We start from the raw sequence: 19643 nt of genomic DNA, 5'->3' as shown, positions 1-19643 counted from the left end.
GCTTTGCTGGATATATCAGTCTGGGCTGGCAGTTATTGGTTCTCAGGGCTCGGATGGTACTTTCCCAGGCCTTTCTTGTATTCAGTGTCTGTGTGGAGAGATCTGCAGTGATTCTAATTTTTTTTTTCCTGTTGTAGTATAGCTCCTTCATTTTGCTGCATGTAAGACTGTTTCCATATTATTCAGAGCTATCATTTTTACCATAATGTGTCTAGAAGTGTTTCTCCTGGGATCCTGCTTGTTAGGTGTTGTATATGCTTCTGTTATGTAGATAAGAGTGTCTTTTTTAAGATGGGGGAAATTTTCATTGATAATCTTGTTGAATAGGTGTTGCATTCCCTTGCTTTGATATTCCTCACCTTCGTCCACTCCAATTATATGAAGGCTAAATTTCTTGGCACTATCCGCTTGCTCTTGGATTTCCCTTTGGCATAATTTAAGTGATTTTTCCTTATCTGTGACTTTTTCCTGCAGTTGGTGTATTCTGTCTTCTGTATCTGACACTTTAAATTCCATTTCATTCACCCTGTTAACTGCAGCTTCCATTTTGGTTTGCATGGAGGAAATGGACTCATTTATGGATTCTATGTTAGTTCTCAAAGTACTAATCTCACCTCTTAGTCAGATGTGTACTGCCTCTATTTTTGTGTGCACCTCCTGTTTGAGACCCTGCATCTCTTTCAATAGTTCGTCCCTGTGTTCTTTAAATTTCTGTTCTATTTCTCGCTTTAGTTCTTGAGTCATTGCCTCCAGCATGTCTTGGATGTAGCTTTTGTCTTCCATTCCTGCTTTGCTCTCACTGGGGTTCTCCCCTGGGTGGCTGCTGGCTTTTGGGGGTAGCTTGCTATCCTGGGTGTTGATAAACCTTGTAATTTTCCTCTGTGATTTTCGCATGGGCATTCAGGGATTACTGGAGACTAATCTGAAATTTTGTTTTGGTTAATAGGTGTCTGTATTTGCTTGGTTGCTATTTCTGGGCTGGCAGAGAGAGTCTGTACATGGTCATGGTTCTGTTGGGGGCCTACCTCCAGCTACTAGTCTGACCCCCGTAGGGCTCTCAGCTCTCTGCTGGAGATCATTTGCAGTTCCCGCCTTTAGAAGGACTGAGCGGCCTACACTGCTCCTGTTTAGTCTTACAGGTGCTCTTGGTGAGATCGAATGTGCTGAATGTACTCTCTCCCAGTTGCTGGAGTCTGCTATGGGCTCCTGATGTGTTTTTTTTTTGTTGTTGGTTTTTGGTTTTTTTGGCCAGTTGTGGGCCTGAACTCTGGACTGGGCGCTGTCCCTCAGCTCTTCATCTCAAGGCTGGTGCCCTACCATTTCAGCCACACCACCACTTCTGGCCCTTTCTGCTTACATGGTGCTGAGGAATCAGATCCAGCGCCTCATGCACACAAGGCAAGCACTCTATTGCTGAGCCACTTACCAGCCTGAGCTCCTGACTATTAACAGGTGCTGGCTGCCTGAGTTGTCCAATTCCTGGCCTGGGATATATGGGTCAGGTTCTGGTGGGGTTTGGGCTTCTGGTTCTCTTTCCCTGGACACCCAGGTCTTTTACTGTCATGGGCATGATTCCCAGGGGGTGCAGTTCCCTGTTTTCTCCCCTCTGCTGATGCGTATACTCAGCTTCTGACTTCAGTTGGGAGGAGTTGGTTGTGTTGCTCAGGCACTGGATCCCCAGGCCTGGTCCTTGCTCCTGGTCCCCGGCCTTGGGCATGCCAGTTGGACCTGTGCTGCTGTGTATCCCGCCTGGGTTACACAGCCTGGAGTATACAGTTCAAGTTTCTTCCACTGTTGGCTGTTGTGACCAGGGGCGCTGTTCCTGGCTTGGGTGTTTCAGCTCCGTTCCAAGGGCACTCTTGATCTAGCCTGGACAACTGGGTGTGCTCCACGGGCTGGTGGAGCTCTCAAACAGTTCCCAGTTTTAGTGGGTCCTGTAGTCTAGGTGTTGGGGTAGGGCTCTGAGTCAAGGTCTGGGGGTTCCTACCAGCTCTTGTCTCCCTTGAGGGATACACTATTCCCTGCAGTGTACTCACCCTGGAGCTAGTTGTTGTTTCTGTGTGATGTAGGTCACCGGTTGCTGCTTCAATCAGAGTTCACTTGAGATGCTTGTGGGCTGGGCTGGTGGGTGGTGGCTCTGTTTGTTTCTCCTCTGTTTCTGGATCTGTTGATGCTGTTTGGGTTTGTGCTGAGGGTTGGGCCTCTGGCCTCTGGCCGAGGGCTGGGGAAGGGTTCTCAGTCTCAGTGCAGGTTCTAAGCGTTGGGGTTTGTCTCTGTTTGCACTCTCCGGATCAGCAGCAGTACCTTGAAGGTCTTCTGCTCTGGTGTTCTGTGGGCAACCCGTGTAGTTATGGGGTTTCTGCCATGGGGCCAAGTGGGTTGGCAGGATGGAGCCCCTCTGCTTGGAGAGTGAGGGGTGGGATTGGGATCTTTGTGCAGGCTCCCGGCTCAGAGGTTTCTCTGTTCATAACGATCAGCAGGTCCGACACTGAGGTACCTCAGGTGTCTTCTGCGCGGGTGACCTGTAGATGACCCCCTGTGTCTCTGGGGACTAGCCCCCGCTGGGCCGGGCTGGCTGCAGCTTGGCGCGTTGCTGCGCAGCCAGTAAAGGTTGGGGGAGGGGTTTTCATGTTTCTCTGTTCTGAAATTCTTCCTTTTCTTTCTTTCTTTTTTTTTTTTCCCACCTCCTGTTTTTCTCTGGGCGTTCGTCTTTTTGTTGTTGTCGGTCTCTTGGGAAAATTAAGCATTGGAACATGAACTCTCTTTTTGGTTGGAGAGAGCTGTGGCGTTTCCCTACTGTCACGCTGCCATCTTGGTCCCCCCTCTGAAAGACATTTTTAAATGGTGTCAATAAATGTAGAGATAACTTGGTAACATAATCTTTTACCTGAAATTATTTGCAGTTTTTCTTAAAATTGTAGTCGTGTTCTGGGCACTAACTAGTGTTAGAGTTTGTATAGATTGAATGGTATTTTCTGTGAAAGTTAGGTATAAAACCATCTATAAGCCAGGCACCAGTGGCTCATGCCTATTATCCTAGCTACTTAGGAGGCTGAGATCCAAGGATCACGGTTCAAAGCCAGCCTGGGCAAGAAAAGTCCGTGAGACTCTTATCTCCAATAAACCATCAGAAAACCAGAAGTGGTGCTGTGGCTCAAGTGGTAGAGTTCTCACCTTGAGCTAAAGAGCTGAGGGACAGTGTCCAGGCCCAGAGTTCATGCCCCTTGACCAACAAGAACAAAAAGAATCTGAGTCTAGTGCTTTCCACTTGGAATATGCTTCTTTGTTAAACTATTTATTCCTTCTGCCAATTAGAAAGTTATTTTTGAATTGGTCAACTTGTGTAATTTTTTCAAATGTATTATTATATCTTTATTGCCTTTAAATTCTGTTATATTTTTAGTTGTAACTACTATTTCAGTTAAAACATGATTTGATTACTATTTCAGTTAAAACATTGTTTGATTATGTTTTATCTTTTTTTTTTTTCTGCCAGTCATGGAGCCTCAACTCAGGGCCTGGGCACTATCTCTGAGCTTCATTTTTGCTCAAGGCTAGCACTCTACCACTTGAGCCACAACACCAATTCCAGCTTTTTCTATTTATGTGGCACTTAAGAATCAAATCCAGGGCTTCATCCATGTTTGGCCTGGGCACTATCTCTGAGCTTCATTTTTGCTCAAGGCTGGCACTCCACCACTTGAGCCACAACACCAATTCCAGCTTTTTCTGTTTATGTGGTACTTAAGAATCAAATCCAGAGCTTCATCCATGTTTGGCAAGTACTCTATCACTAAGCCACATTCTTGGCCCAGTATTTTTTTTATCTTTTATGGAAAAATTATGTTTCTCTTCAAAGAAACAACTTATATGTTAGCCTTTTCATATTTTCTTTATTTACTATATACTGCCATCTGTTTTGAGATTTTATTATCATCATTGTCATGATTATCATTAATTGGTATTAGTTCTAGGGCTTGAACTCAGGGCCTACACGCTGTCCTGAGATTTTTTTTGGTCAAGGCTAGCACTGTACTACTTGAACAACAGCTCCACTTCTGGTTCTTTTTGCCGGGAAGGGGTACTTAATTGGAGATAAGAGTCTCAAGGCCTTTTCTGTCTGGGCTGGCTTCAAACCATGATCCTCAGATCTCAGCCTTCTGAGTAGCTAAGATACAGGTGTGAATCACTGGCACCTGATTGTTTTGTAGTCCTTTTTCTGAACTTTTTTTTTTTTTGTCAGTAATGGGTCTTGAACTCTGGGTACTGTCCCTGAGCTCTTCAGCTCAAGGTAAGCACTCTACCACTTGAGCCACAGCGCCACTTCTGATTTTCTGCTGGTTAATTGGAGATAAGAGTCTCATGGACATTCCTGCCTGGGCTCTCTGCTTTGAACTGCAGTCCTTGGCTGTCAGCCTCCTGACAGCCACTGGCACCTGGCTTTAAACTCTTCTTTTTGTTTTCTTTTTCTTTTTTACTTTATTTTATTGTAAAGTTGATGTACAGAGGGGTTACAGTTACATGAGTAAGGTAATGAGTATATTTCTTGTCGAGCATTCTTACCCCCTCCTTTGTTGTTCTCCCACTATCCCTTCCTTCCTCCACCTCCCACTTCCTTCCACTCCTCCCACTTTATACTCTTAAGTTGACAAATTCAGCTTTTATAATTCTCATCTAACTTGCAGTCAAAGAACATGGTTGGTGTGAGGCCTATCCTTGAAAATTTGTGCCTTGAAGATAATAAATTTGTAAATAATTTTGATGTATTTGTAAAAGATATAATTAGGATTTTATATGGGATTATCTGATAGTTGTGTTCAAGTCTTTTTTTAACCTAATGCTTGCTAAGCATATATATATATATATGAATATTTCTTTCATAAAGTATACTTTTTTAAAAGTGAAACTGTTGAGTCAAAGCTTATACATAAATTTTTATTTAATTTCTTCTCAAACCATATTGTACTGGAAACTCTTAATACATTGCTGGGAGTGTAAATTTGTAAAACTCCTTTGGAAAGCTAGAAATATCTAAAGCTGAACATTTAAGCATACTATAGTTCAGCAACTTACTTTTTAGGTATATATCCAACATAAATACGTATATTTATGTTCACTTGAAAACATAACCAAATGTTCATAGTAGTCCTGTTTCAGTATTCAGAAACTATACATTATCCAGTATCTACCAATAACATAAATAAGTACATTTTAAAAATTGATAAATTATATTTTAATAAAATAATACTCTAGGCAAAGAAGATGAACATCTGCTAAATACAAACTTGAAATAAAGTTAAACATAAAAGTATATTTTCCCTCTGTACAGTATGTTCTCAAATAAAATAAAATAAAATTTAAAAAAAAATAAAAGTATATTTTGTATAATTCCATTTAATTAAGGTTCACAAAATGATGAGATCAATACCAGAAAAGTGATTTTTTTTTTTAAGGAAAGAGAAATATTAGGAATGGAGTACTTAGAATCCTGGTTATGCTCCATTTTTTGTATTGTTGTTGAGTTTTCAGTGAGCTAGCTATACCTTATGACCTTTTTCTTTCTTTGTTTGTAATGTACTTCAGTAAAAAGTTTGCAATAAAATAAGCATAGCATCCCTTTTAAACTCCTACAAATATTACATCATTTCCCAAATTCTTGTCACTTAGATATGAAAATCTTTTCATAAGGAAAAAAATTTACTTATTGTATTATTGGTGAGTCTGAACATCTTTTGTCTATTAACTATTATGTCATTTGTTTTTCTTATTGATTTATATACTTTTTAAATCATACTTTTATTTTGCTATAGGCCAAAATATAATATTTAAATTACTAAATACCATATATATCAGAAAAGTTTCTCCTCATATTAAAAATCTGTTTTATAAAGAGTCATTTGGGTGGGTGCAGGGTAGCTCATATCTGTAATTCTAGCTACTCATGAAGCTGAGATCCAGAGGCTCATGGTATTGAAGCCAACCCAGAGAGAAAAGTATTCAAGACTACATCTTCAATTATCCGGGAAAAAAAAGCCAAATTGGATATGTGGCCCAAGTGGTAGAAGAGCAGCTGTGATCAAGAGAGTGGAAAGAATTCAAATCCATTACTGCCTCCCCACAAAAGAATCTTCTTGAGTCCCTACTTCTGCAACAGTCTAACTTCTTAGAACAAAATCTGCCTCATTAGCTCTAAATTTTTACTTGGATATCCTCTTTTTTTTTGATGAGTCTACTCTTGGAATGTCTTTGAACAATGTTTTTAATAAAATAAAAATAGTTTATTCATGCTAATATGTTACTCTTAGTTTGTGCCTTTTTACAATGTAAAGAGAAGCATAATAAAGAATGGGATTTTTTTAATTTTTTATTATCTTTAAGTAGTACAAAAAAGTTCCCATTCTACAAAACAGTATATGAATACAAAGTGTCTGTTAACATTGTCAAAAGTGGGATATGTTTTATTTGTGGTAAAATTGCATTTAATTTTGTCTGTCTTATGATTTTATATAGTTGTCTTTAGAAACAAGTGTTCTGCATGCTATATACTTTTTTCAATAGTTCCAAATTTCTAAGTGATCTCTAACTAAAGTATTTGGTTATAGTAACCCAACTATAGTCTGATACAGTCTCACCATTGTCTGTTGTTTCATGCTTTTGGTGGGGATACCTTAGTGAAATAATGTATTTATATATGTCTTAGATTTATTCTACTTTAAATTCTTTATTCTGAAATAGCCTATGAATATTTTTTACTGATTCCTGTTTTTTGTTTTAATATGTTATTCAGACGCTCTGCTGTTGCTCGCATTCAGGAGTTCTTCAGGAGGAGAAAAGAAAGAAAAGAAATGGAAGAACTGGATACTTTGAACATTAGAAGGCCATTAGTAAAGATGGTTTATAAGGGCCATCGCAACTCCAGGACAATGGTACTAAATGCTTATGGCATTCTTCATGAAATGCAGTTTCATAATATGTTTCTTGCATAATTATTATCTTCATATATTACCAGTGTGATTTCAGTGAAACACTGAATCTTCATAGTCATCCCTAAAGTTTTTTAAATCCTATATCATATTGTGAAAGACTGTCTTTTAACCTTTACTTTTGTTTTACAAGAAAACTAGCCTACTGAAGAAAATATATGGAATTCTTTTAATTTTTTAACAAGAAACTATTGCTCTCTTTTATTTTCTTTCTCTTTAGATAAGGTGGTATCTAAAATCTTTATAAATCCAATGCATTATTATTTAATAATAGACCCTTTCAGATAATTCTATAATAACTATTTTACTCTGAGCTACTCATAAAATTTGTTCCTCATATTTGCATTATGTTATCACAGGTAGCTGAAAATTGTGTTTTAGCTTGCTTTTTTAGGGTACAGGTAAGAAAAAAATTAACTTTGAGATACAGTAAAAATTAGCCACCTCTAGCTATTATTGGCAAAAATAGTTTAAAACTTTAAAAAATATTTATTTTAAGAGAAGTAACTGATTTAATTTAGTGCACTTTGTGGCTTAAAATTTTCGATGAAAATTATTAAGGGAATGAATGAAAATAAGGAAGAGAGGTAAATATCACAGCAATTCCAAGTAACAAGAAAGCTGCTCCTTTCTTCTCTTTTGTGAAGTTGCAGCTGCAGAGGAAATGATTTTTTAAATTCTGATCTGAAGTGCAAAGTATAAAAGCCAGTTTGTTTTTTATGAGTTATTTTTATTGTCTTTTAAATACAATGGGGCAATTTTTGTAATATTCAATAGTAAATGTATATAAATTTCCTTTATATTGTCCCAAACCCAGAAACCCCATTCATTCAGTTAGCAATTATTATCTCTAACTGCTATTCTATGCCAAGTACTATTTCAGGCACCATAAATATGTACTATTGAACAAAGCAGCGTTCTCATGAGAGATTTTGAATCTCTAACTGCCATATAAGCCCTGCTGATGAATGTCATGATTTTAAGATGCAAGAAGAGACTTTCCTATAATAATTTTGACTTGAATGTTTATTTATTTTTTTAAACCCTTAGATAAAAGAAGCCAATTTTTGGGGTGCTAACTTTGTAATGAGTGGTTCTGACTGTGGCCATATTTTCATCTGGGATCGGCACACTGCTGAGCATTTGATGCTTCTGGAAGCTGATAATCATGTGGTAAACTGCCTGCAGCCACACCCATTTGACCCAAGTAAGATGATCTTTTTAGGACAAGGGCTAGATTGTTCAGATGATTCATCAACTCTTTTTCCCCCTACATATTATTATTTAAGAATAATCTAGGACTGGGAAGGTGGCTCAGTGGTAGAGTGCTTGCCTTGCATGCATGAGGCTCTGAGTTTGATTCCTCAGCACCACATAAGCAGAAAAATCTGGAAGTGGCGTTGTGGCTCAAGTGGTAGAGCACTAGCCTTGAGCTGAAGAACTGAGGGACAGTGCCCAGGCCCAGAATTCAGGCCCCATGACCAACCAAAAAAAAAAAAAAAAAAAAAAAGAATATCCCACTAAACAGTACCTGGTGCTTCTATATCCCTACTTGAATTTAAAACAGAGTCTGAGGCTGGGAAGGTGGCTCAGTGGTACAGTACCTGCTTGCCTTGATTGCATGAGGCCCTGGGTTCGATTCCTCAGCACCACATGAGCAGAAAAAGCTGGAGGTGGCGTTATGGCTCAAGTGGTAGAGCGCTAGCTTTGAGCTGAAGAGCTGAGTGACAGCACCCAGGCTCAGAGTTCAGGGCCCATGAAAGAAAAAAAAAAAAAAACCAGAGTATGCTTTTGGCAAAAAATCTAAGGAAATGGTTGAAGATTTATTCTTCTAATATTTCGTCCAAGTTTTATTAGCTATTAGTCTTGTATGACTAAACTTTTTTGTACTAGGACTTGAACTCAGGCTCTTGCTCAGCTCTTTTGTTCATGGTCTACCACTTGAGATACATTTCCACTTCCAGCTTTAGCCTGGTGAATTGGAGATATGAGTATCATGTTTTTTTCTGCCTGAGCTGGCTTTGAACCACTATTCTCAGGTCTCAGCCTATTTAGTAGCTAAGATTATAGACAGTGAGCAATCAGTGCCCAGATTCTAAGATTACTTGTAAGAAATCTTCAAAGTAAGTTAGACTCTGGTACCTCACAGATGTAATCCTAGCTACTTAGAAGACAGATCTGGACATAGTTTGAAGCCAGCCTGAGCAGAAAAATCTGTGAGACTCTGTCTCCAAAATAACTAGCAAAAATCCAGGGCTAGAAATGTGCCTCAAGTGCTTGAGTTCCAGCCCAGCAAACTGGCAAGCTTGAAGCTCTTGAGTGTAAACCCCAATACCAGAAAAACAAATTAGTAGTCAAATGTAAAATTTCCATTTCAACTGAATTTTGCTACATATATGTACATATATACATGCACATATATATATTTATGTATACCTTGACATGTTTTTAATCTCTTCATTAAGATATAAATTTTATTTCTAGTTCTAGCTTCATCTGGCATTGATTATGACATAAAGATCTGGTCACCATTAGAAGAATCAAGAATTTTTAACCGAAAACTTGCTGATGAAGTAAGATTTTTACTCTTCTGGTTATAGGTCATACTTTAATTTGTTCTTAAAGTGTTGTGCTGAGAGAAGGCATTCTATTATTAATTGTTAACTAATTAATATTAATATTTAATATTAGTTGCTAACTAAAGTGGGTTAACAAAGTTAATGATGTCAAATCATTTTAGAGAAATTAAAGTCAAAGCATGTTTGAATACTAGTGAGATAAAATCAAAATAATATCATGCTAATTGATTATTAATATTAATTACGTTGTAACTGAGGAAAAATAAGTTTGGCTATTGTACTTATTTCAATAAAAATCATTTAAAAGTTCTCTCATCTTAAGACAGTTTTATCTGATCATGCTGCCTGTGATTCCAGGCTGAGGCAAGCAGGAGGATCAGGAGTTTGAGAATAATGGGGCTACATAGTGAGACCTTGTATAAAAAACAAGAAAAGAAAGGAGAAAGGCTCACAGTGTAATCCTAGCTACTCAGAAGACTGAGATCTAAGGATCAGTATTCAAAGCCCAGGCAGGGAAATCTATAAGACTATTATAGCTTATTGAGCACCCAAAATACAAGAAGTGGAGCTGTGGCTCAAGTGGTAGAGCACTAGCCTGAGCAAAAAAGCTCAGAGACAACACCCAGAACCTGTACCAAATAAAAAAGAAAAACAAAAAACCACAAATGGTTTTACTAAGAGCTTTTCTCCATAATCATAGCATTTGCCATGTGCTTTTTTTTGGGGGGGGGTCCAGTCATGGGGCCTGAACTCTGGGTCTGGGCACTGTCCCTCAGCTTTTCAGCTCAAGGCTAGCGCTCTACCACTTGAGTCACAGCACTACTTCCGGCTTTTTTCTTTTTGCTTATGTGGTGCTGAGGAATCGAACCCAGGGTCTCATGCATGCAAGGCAAGCTCTCTACCACTGAACTACCTTCCCAGCCCCATGTGCTTTTTTTTTTTTAACAGGGTACAAATTTTTTTTTATTGTGAAAATACTGTACAGAGGGGTTACAATTACATGGGCATGATAATGAGTACATTTCTTATCAAGCATTGTAGCCTCCTCCCTTGTTTCCCCTTCCTATCCCTTCCCATCCTCCCCGCTCCCTCCCCCACCACCAAAGTTGTAAAGTTTGTTTTCAACATAACGACTTGTACATCTCTTTGTTGCAACGGGTCCACCTGTATCCCTATTTAAACGATTTGTTTTTCCCCTTCCCCTCCACAAATTATACCAACATCAAATACAGTGAAAGCAGGGGTTATACTGTGGAGGAGGGACATATAAAGCAACAAAGAAATAATCTTATAAATGTGTTAGAAACAATCGCATGAAAGAAAAAAACATTTGAGTACATATCTTAGGGTTCATTTCCCTAACATCACCTTATCTGACCTTTTCTGCTTGACTCAGACATATACTAGATATTGCAAATAAGGGAAACCGTGGGACCTATGTTTCTTTGGGCTTGGCTTACTTCACTGAATATAATTTTTTCCAAGCCTTTCCATTTCCTAACAAATGGGACAATATCATTCTTTCTGATGGAAGCATAGAATTCCATTGTGTATATATACCACATTTTCTTGATCCATTCATCTACTTAGGGGCATCTGGGTTGGTTCCATATCTTAGCTATAGTAAATAGTGCTGCAATAAACATAGTCGTGCTGGTAGCTTTAGTGTGGTCTTGTTTGTAAACATTTGGGTAAATGCCCAAAAAGTAGGATTGCTGGGTCATAGGGGAGCTCTATATGGAGTCTTCTGAGGAACCTCCATACTACTTTCCAGAGCGGTTGAACTGCCATGTGCTTTTAATGCCTTTTTTTCCTTTGCTTATCCTGTCTCTAGGTGTTCAGGAACATTTAGTACTGCATGGGGTTCTTGAGACACAATTCATTGTGATATGATTCTCGGTTGTTTTTTGTTGTTGTTTTTTTTTCATAGAAAGCTAGAAAGGAGGGCTGGGAATGTGGCTTAGTGGTAGAGTGCTTACCTATCATGCATGAAGCCCTGGGTTCGATTCCTCAGTACCAGATACACAGAAAAAGCCAGAAGTGGCACTGTGGCTCAAGTGGTAGAGTGCTACCCTTGAGTAAAAAAAGCTCAAGGACAGTGACTAGGCCTTGAGTTCAAGCCCCAGGACTGGCAAAAAAAGCAAAAAGATAGAAAGGAAGTACTACTTTCTCTTCCAAAATCACAAGGAAACAGAACAAATAATTAGACAATCTTTTATTATTTTTAAGATTTCCTTAGCTTCTTATTAAAGCAAAATTTTTCAAACTGATCTTTGTATAGATCTGTTTCTTACCAATTTTTGAGAAAAGAGATTTGTGATATGTACAAATGCTGAACTTTGAAGGGTTCTCTTCCCAACTTCAACCAAGGCTTTTATTTGTGAAAATGAGCATCTACTGTTGAAGCTGTAATTTAGAAGACCATTGTTCTATACCAATGTTAAATTTCATAGCATATATTTCATATATTTTCATTTAATACCAATTCATAAAACACTTGATGTTTATCAAACAGTACTGGTTTAACAAAATTTATATTCTAATGAGAAAGACATAAAAATACTAAAAGTTTCCACAGAAGAAATCAGAATTGGTCTTAAGTTTGCTGCAGGTAGACAGAAGCAAAGAGCTTTTGAGAAAGAAGTCTCAGCATGTGCCAATTTAGTATAAGGTAAGTGAAGCATCAGTGTGATGAACCTTAAAGTACATGTACAAAAGTAGTTCATAGACTAACAAGAGAGATGAGACAAGATTTTAAGGACTGAGTACCCTAATGAATCAGGAATTTATTGTTATATTATTGAGGAACTGTTGATCAGGTTAACGTCATTTTCTTCCTTAAATGATTTTTGTTTGTTTGAGATAGAGCCTCACTATGTTGCCCAGACTAATATTTGTCTCACAATTCACAAACCTATATCAGTCTATTTAGTACTGGATTATAGGTATGAGTCACCACCACACTTGGCATCATGCTGTCTTTTCTTCCTTTTGTTTTAACCTTTGCCATATACTTTTAATGTCTTTTTTTCCTGTCGCTAGGTGTTCAGGAACATTTAGTTTTATGTGGTATTCTTAAGATACAATTCATTTTTTTTTCCAAAATTACTTTCTCCAGACCTCAATACTTCCAAAATAAAATAAATAAAATAAAATAAATGTTTTTATGCTGCAAATGTTTTAATGATTATTGTTGAGCATACATTTTGGAAATTTACTTAAAACTGCAACAAGTTTAAATAAATGTTTATAAAATACAAAGAAAATACAATCAAACATAAAACGTGCTTCAAGTGTGCCTTGCCCTTAGACCAGTGTTTCCCCTCCCTTAATATATTTTTTATTTTTGAGATGCACAAACATACTTAAGTATTTGATCTTTATATTTGGCAGTTAGAAAATAAAAATATACTCTCACCTCAAAGAAATAAAAAGTTGTGCATAATTATTGCTAAACAAAAGAGAGAACACTAGAATACTCTTGATAATGCACATACCATTAAAATGAAAAAGAAAAATTTTGCCTTAATCAAAGTAATATCTTCTCAAGCAATCGAAGTAATCTCAGGATGATAAACTGAACACTGTTAATAGTAATAGCAATTTTGGTAATAGTAATAATAATTGTTATTTTTACTAAATAATAATTTAATACTGCTATGTCATTTCTGCTATAGAAGACAGTAAAAACCAACACAAAGTGAACTTTTCTAGAAAGCTCTAAATTTAAGTACTTTTACACCTAAAAGCTAAATTGAATTCTTAAACACTATAAGTTGTCTCAGTGTTTGACCTTTGTCTTTAGGCCACCTTAAGAATAGTAGTACTTTCTTATCTTACTTAAATGCAAGGTGAAGTAATTATTTGGCACCAAAGCAAATGATTTATCCTTACTTTATTTACCTTAAAGCAGAAATATAGACATCACACAAATAAAGAAAAATTCTTCTAGGACCTGATAATTGTTTATTGTTTTCTTAATCTTCAAGAAAAAATATCATTACTCTATGATCTTTAACACTGTCGTTTAAATTGCCTTTAGGTTATAACACGAAATGAACTCATGCTGGAAGAAACTAGAAACACTATTACAGTTCCAGCTTCGTTCATGTTGAGGATGTTGGCATCACTGAATCACATCCGAGCTGGTAAGAACTTTTGTTGTACCATTAAAATCATTGCTATATTCGAAAAAAATTAAGATCTATTTTAAAGAGATTTATGTATTTTTCTTAATATCACAAAATAAAAGCAACTTCTGAAATTAATTTTTATGAATCCTTGACCTTAGCACTAAAGTTATTGAAAAATGGTATATAGAAAGAAGGTTACTTGAAAACATTTATCAACTTTTCTCTCATTGTACAAAGCATATCAGCCTTTAGATATTTTAAATATATTTTAATAGGTTTATTCAAAATCAATAATAGCCTAGCTAAGAAATGTACTATGTCAAACAGTAAAACAAATACTAGTAACTATATAATATGGATTATCTATAACATACCAAGTATACTAATCATTTCACAGAAATACCCTCATTTAGTTTTAAACCTTAACAAAGTACATTATTTTTAGGAAGGTATCCTAGGCCATACACCTAATAAACATTAAAGTCTGAATTTGAAACTAATTTCCAAGCCCTTATTTTCCCTGTGGCCTATAAACTTATCTTGTAGTCATATATGCAAGCCATTACTATGAAATACAAACCTCTGGATGATTTAATGTCAAATGACTTTCTTATTACTATATTCTTTGTAACATCTCCAGCCACTCTTTTAGCCCTCTTTAAAAGTGGGAATACACCAAAATCTCTAACCTTAAAGTTTTTATATTGTCCACCTCCATCCTCACTTTTTGTTCAAATAACTTCTACTGTCATATTATGTCTATATAAACAATACACTCAATACCATTTCCTCAGATTCAGTAGGGAAGAAGAAGTAAGTATTCTAGGTACAATAAATAATCATGTGACATTTTCCTAAGCCATAGAGCACATTTGAAAAATTGAAAAAGCATTATATCTTTGTAATTAGAGAATAATAATTCAAATTATAAATACTGTTACTAGGAAAATGGAAAATTTTAACTGGGAAAAACAAAAAATAAACCTAAAATGTAAACAAAAAATGTTAGTACCATAACAATGTTTTACAATATTTCTTTGGATTCCTGCATTAAATTAGTCACTGTGCCTTCATTTGATCCATTTTCTTCAATAACAAGTAATCTTTAATATTCATCTATTGGATTTCAGAGTTTAAAAAGCAGCATATCACAAATAAAGAAAAATATTTGTTAATGATCACTCCTAAAATGTGCATGTTTTTATTATTTATGTAATGGTCAGCTCTTTTGTAGAGTTAGCCTATAAGAAAGTAGTTTTTGTTACAGGTGCAATAGTTTGTTAGGAAATAGCTATCACCAGTTTCTTGGAATTTAGAATAGGTAGGTATTTTATTGTATAAATATTCCCTTTTCATTTCCATATCCTTTTGCTAGTAATGAATAGGCAATTTAAACTGCTTTAAGTAGATTTTCTTCTCTTTTGCAAAAGACTAGACAAAGTACCCAAAAGTTTGTATTTATTCTTTTATCCCCAAGAGATTTTTTTAAAAAGATAGTTATTTGATAAGTCTATTAGTCAGCTATTCTTTTCCTCTTCTGTTCTCAAGTTCAGTTTCAAGGGAGTTTGGAGTATACATTGACCAAATGGGTACATTTTAGCCACAGGTTACTTCATCCCATCTATTATTCCAGGTTTGAAATTTTATTTACCTGTGGTACTGGGGTTTAAACTTAGGGCCTAGAGCTTTGTAGGCAGGCACTTGAACTATGTCCCTAACCCCTTTTCACTTTAGTTATTTTCAGAATATGCTTTTTTTGCCCCTGGCCGTTCTTACACTTGGGTCCTTCTACCCAACTTCCCTTATAAGTAGCATGTTTGACTTATTTGTTGAGATGGGGTGTAGATAAGATTTGCATGGGCTGGCCTTGATCTATAGTCCTCCCAATTTCTTCCTCCCAAGTAGATGATATTACAGATATAAGCCATTGTGCCTACTATAGATCTTTAATGAAAGATCCTTTTCAAATTACCTCTGGGGCTTGTTTATGTGTACTAGGATTTTAACTCAGGGCCTTGAACTTGTTAGGTTAAGCACTCTTCCATTTGAGCATATCACAGACATTCCTCTGGGGCTTTTATAATTTAAAAAATTAAATTTAAAGTGCTAAATACAGATAATTGAAGATTCTTATATATATTTATTTGGGGGGGGTATTGGTTGTGGAGCTTGAACTCTGGGCCTGGGCGCTGTCCCTCAGCTCTTCAGCTCAAGGCTAGCACTCTACAACTTGAGCCAAAGTGCCACTTCCGGCTTTTTCTGTTTATGTGGTGCTGAGGAATTGAACTCAGGGCCTCATGCATGCAAAGCAAGCATTCTACCAGTGAGCCACATTCCTAGCCGCTGAATATATTTTTTAAGGCAAGAAAAATTGGTCATGGGGATATTAATTCAGCAGCATTTGCCTAGCGTGCACAAGACAGTATGTTCCTATGTTCAGTCCCCTGGCAAAAGCAATCAAAATTATTTTCAATAATAATGCACTTAAGATTCCTCATCTAAGCCTGGTGCCAGTGGCTCACGCCTGTAATCCTAGCTACTCAGGAGGCTGAGATCTGAGGATCTCGGGTCAAAGCCAGCCTGGGCAGGAAAGTCCGTCAGACTTTTATCTCCAATAAACCACTAGAAAACTGGAAGTGACACTGTGGCTCAAGCGGTAGCGTGCTTGCCTTGAGCTGAAGAGCACAGGGACAGCACCCAATCCTAGAGTTTAAGCCCCACAACTGAAAAAAAAAAAAAGATTCCTCATCTAAACTATACAAAGGTTGTCCAATATCCGGAGAGGCTTTGAAAGGATAATAATGTTATAGAATAACCATTTAGAATCTTTTAGAATATCTTTAAATCTGAACATGTTTCTACCCTATTTAAAATTCTTCTGTGCCTCCTCATGTTCTCTGGATAGAGTTTATATGTATTAGCATGTCTTACATGAATTGTACATTATCACTTGAAATTCATCCCTTCATACCTCTGGATTGCAGTATGTGGAAACGTAGATAGTGTTTTTCTGTGATGGGTTTGCAAAGTTTGTCATCAGAACATCCGAATCAGAACCTCTCACTCTCATTCAGCTTTCTTCTAGTCACTGCTGGCATTCTACTCTTTGAGCCACCCCTTCAGTTCTGGCCTTTGCTGGTAAATTGGAGACAGCAGTCTTTCAGATTTGGCTGCCAAGGCTAGCTTCAAACCATGATCCTTAGATCCATCTTCATGAGTAGCTAGGATTACAGATGTGTGAGCCACTAGCACCTGGCTCAAGTGACAGTCATTCAGCTGATGACCCCCTTTTTAAAAAACACAAATTAGATTATATCACTCCCTTTTAAAATTCTTAAGATTCAATAGCTTACCCATTGTTCCTAACATAAAACCCCTGATTCTTTTGTGATCTACTAGTTCCTAAATAACCTAAACCCTGCTACCCTCTAATTTCTACTTCCAGCTCTGTTTTATTCCTCATCCAAGATTGTTAATACATTTAAGACCTTTTACTCACTGTTGCCTCTGCTTGAAATATTTGGCCCCAAAACTTTATATACAACTGAAAACGGAAAGCAATGTTACGCGCCTCTTCAGGAGTCCTCTCTGACCACTGTCTTCAGTTGCTTTCTGTGCCTTTTTTTAGTCACACTCAGTTCATTGATTTATTGTCCTCAGGTACTTATCACTAACTTTTCATTTCTTTTTTGCCTTATTCAGATTAAAGAAGAAAAATACATTTGTTGTCTTGCTTGTTTTCATTCTTTCTCTAGAAAGTAATCTTATGAAAAACAAGTTTTTGTTGCTTTGTTTTGTAGTTCTGAGAATGAACCTAGGACTCACACATAGTAGGCAAGCAAATGCCCTACCATGTAGCTGTATCCCCAGCTGCATAGATCTAATATGTCCTCTCTGCAACTGCATTTTTAGCTAGAACAGCACCTAAACATAATATTCAGTAAATATTTGGTAAATAGATGTGTAAATGAATGAACTTCTAATATCAAATCTTTGGCCAGCGATACATTTTGTATATATTATTTTTCTTAAGAAAATAAATTCTTGGGCTGGGAAGGTGGCTCAGTGGTAGAGCGCTTGCCTTGCATGCCTGAGGCCCTGGGTTTCTATTCCTCAGCACCACATAAGCAAAAAGAAAAAAGCCAGAGGTGGCACTGTGGCTCAAGTGGTAGGGTGCTAGCCTTGAGCTGAAGAGCTGAGGGACAGCGCCCAGGCCCAGAGTTCAGGCCTCACGACCACCTCCCTCCCCCAAAAAAGAAAGAAAATAAATTCTTTGCAAATCATAATCTGTAAAATAAGACATGATTTTTATGGAATACAATTTTCCTTTAGAATTTTTTTCTCTTATCTCCCTTCTCTCTCCTTTGCCAGCAAACATTGTATCTCTTTTTATTATCTTTCTGCAAATATAAACTTACTTATAAAATCAATTTGTCACTGGCTACTTTTGAAAGCAATAAATATAGAAGTGATTACTATTTCCAGATTTCATTTAAAAGAACACAGTGTAGTTCAGACCTCTTTGGTCTGTAATTGCCAAGTAAAGATTTGTGGAAATGTTAACTTGTTTGCATTACTACTTTAGTAGCACTTCATGAATAGAAATTTTTCATTTAATTTAGTTTTAGAAAGTGAGTTTTTCACTTTGAGGTGACTGTGGCAGTTAGAGAAGCTGGATTTGAGGAGAGACTGACGGCTCTGCCCACATTTCAGAAGCCACAGACTGTTTTCTTGCAGCCTGTTGAAGGAGACTCTTGACCCTCACTTGTCTATAGTGCCGGCTGTGGACTATAGAATTATAGCCTTAGCTGCAGAACTCATGATTTAAAGCTTGCAATGATTCTTCTTTATTCTCTATTTCCCTATCATCATTTATAGTGTGACAACCAAAAGAAACTTAAGCTCTCTACTTTAAATAGGCCGAAACTGCTGCTCCACACTTTGTTAACATGACAGAATAGATTTCTTGAATCTGGTTCACCATATCCAGAATTTCCTCTTATAATATATACTTTCGCAGAACAGCAATTGAATGTTTTGTGTTTCATGGAAGTTATCACTTAATAAAAATAATGTAATCCCACAGGCCCTAGATTCAATACCCAATATAGGCCTCCCCCCAAAAAGTGCTTGTTTTTTATACTAATATTCCTTAGGTAAGTATTTTGTCAGAAATTCATGCACTGTTCCTTAATAATCTATGAAGTCTGTTTTGTTCATTGGTTTACATGTATGTACTGATTGCTTATATAACAGGTAAATAATCTAATTAAAGTTATAAATCAGACACACACACACACACACACACACACACACACATATAATCTCCCATTTTGTCATTGGAATGTAATTCACTTGTATATTTACATATATAGTCCCTTCTCTAAACTGATGTGTAATCCAGTAAGAATGTTTAAGCCTCTGTCAATAATAACAATACAGCTGGGCACAGGTGGCTCACGCCTTATGATCTGAGGATCATAATTCAAAGCCAGCCAGGGAATGAATATCGATGAGACTCTTATCTCCAGTTAAACACCAGAAAACTGGAAGTGGTGCTGTGGCTAAAGTGGTAGAATACTCGCCTTGAGCTGAAGAGCTCAGAGAAAGCACCTAGGTCCAGAGTTAAAGCCCCATGACCAACAACAACAACAATAATAATAATAACAATACAGAGTTTATTTCTTTCTGTGAACAGTGGAACTGAATTTTCTTTTATCCCTGACCTTAATTCTCCATATTACCTTGGGGAAATGTTTCTGTGGCATAAATGACCTAAATTCCATCCTGTGGCAATTTTATGTTGTTGCCTTCACATAACATAATGTGATTTAGCTTATCTTCATAAATCTTATATTCAGTCAGGTGCAAATGGCTTGTGCCTATAATCCTAGCTACTCAGGAGGCTGAGCTCTGAGGATCATGGTTCAAAGGCAGCCTGGGCAGGA

At 36.9% G+C, this 19643-nt stretch overlaps 1 protein-coding gene across 7 annotated transcripts in view; it reads left to right on the top strand.

Annotated features, from left to right (window-relative positions):
• Positions 1 to 19643, top strand: part of Dcaf6 (DDB1 and CUL4 associated factor 6) — a 116878-nt gene that overhangs the window by 95465 nt on the left and 1770 nt on the right. For all 7 annotated transcript variants that reach the window (XM_070034141.1, XM_070034140.1, XM_070034145.1 and 4 more), the window contains 4 exons: positions 6788 to 6926; positions 8034 to 8190; positions 9468 to 9556; positions 13605 to 13710. In XM_070034141.1, the coding sequence (XP_069890242.1) occupies positions 6788 to 6926; positions 8034 to 8190; positions 9468 to 9556; positions 13605 to 13710 (491 nt within the window). The remainder of the gene's footprint in view (positions 1 to 6787; positions 6927 to 8033; positions 8191 to 9467; positions 9557 to 13604; positions 13711 to 19643) is intronic.

This window comes from Dipodomys merriami, unplaced genomic scaffold, assembly GCF_024711535.1.
Source record: "Dipodomys merriami isolate MVZ:Mamm:240054 unplaced genomic scaffold, mDipMer1.0.p SCAF_24, whole genome shotgun sequence".
In the NCBI taxonomy this organism is placed as follows: domain Eukaryota; kingdom Metazoa; phylum Chordata; class Mammalia; order Rodentia; family Heteromyidae; genus Dipodomys; species Dipodomys merriami.
This window is presented reverse-complemented; position numbering and strand designations above follow the sequence as displayed.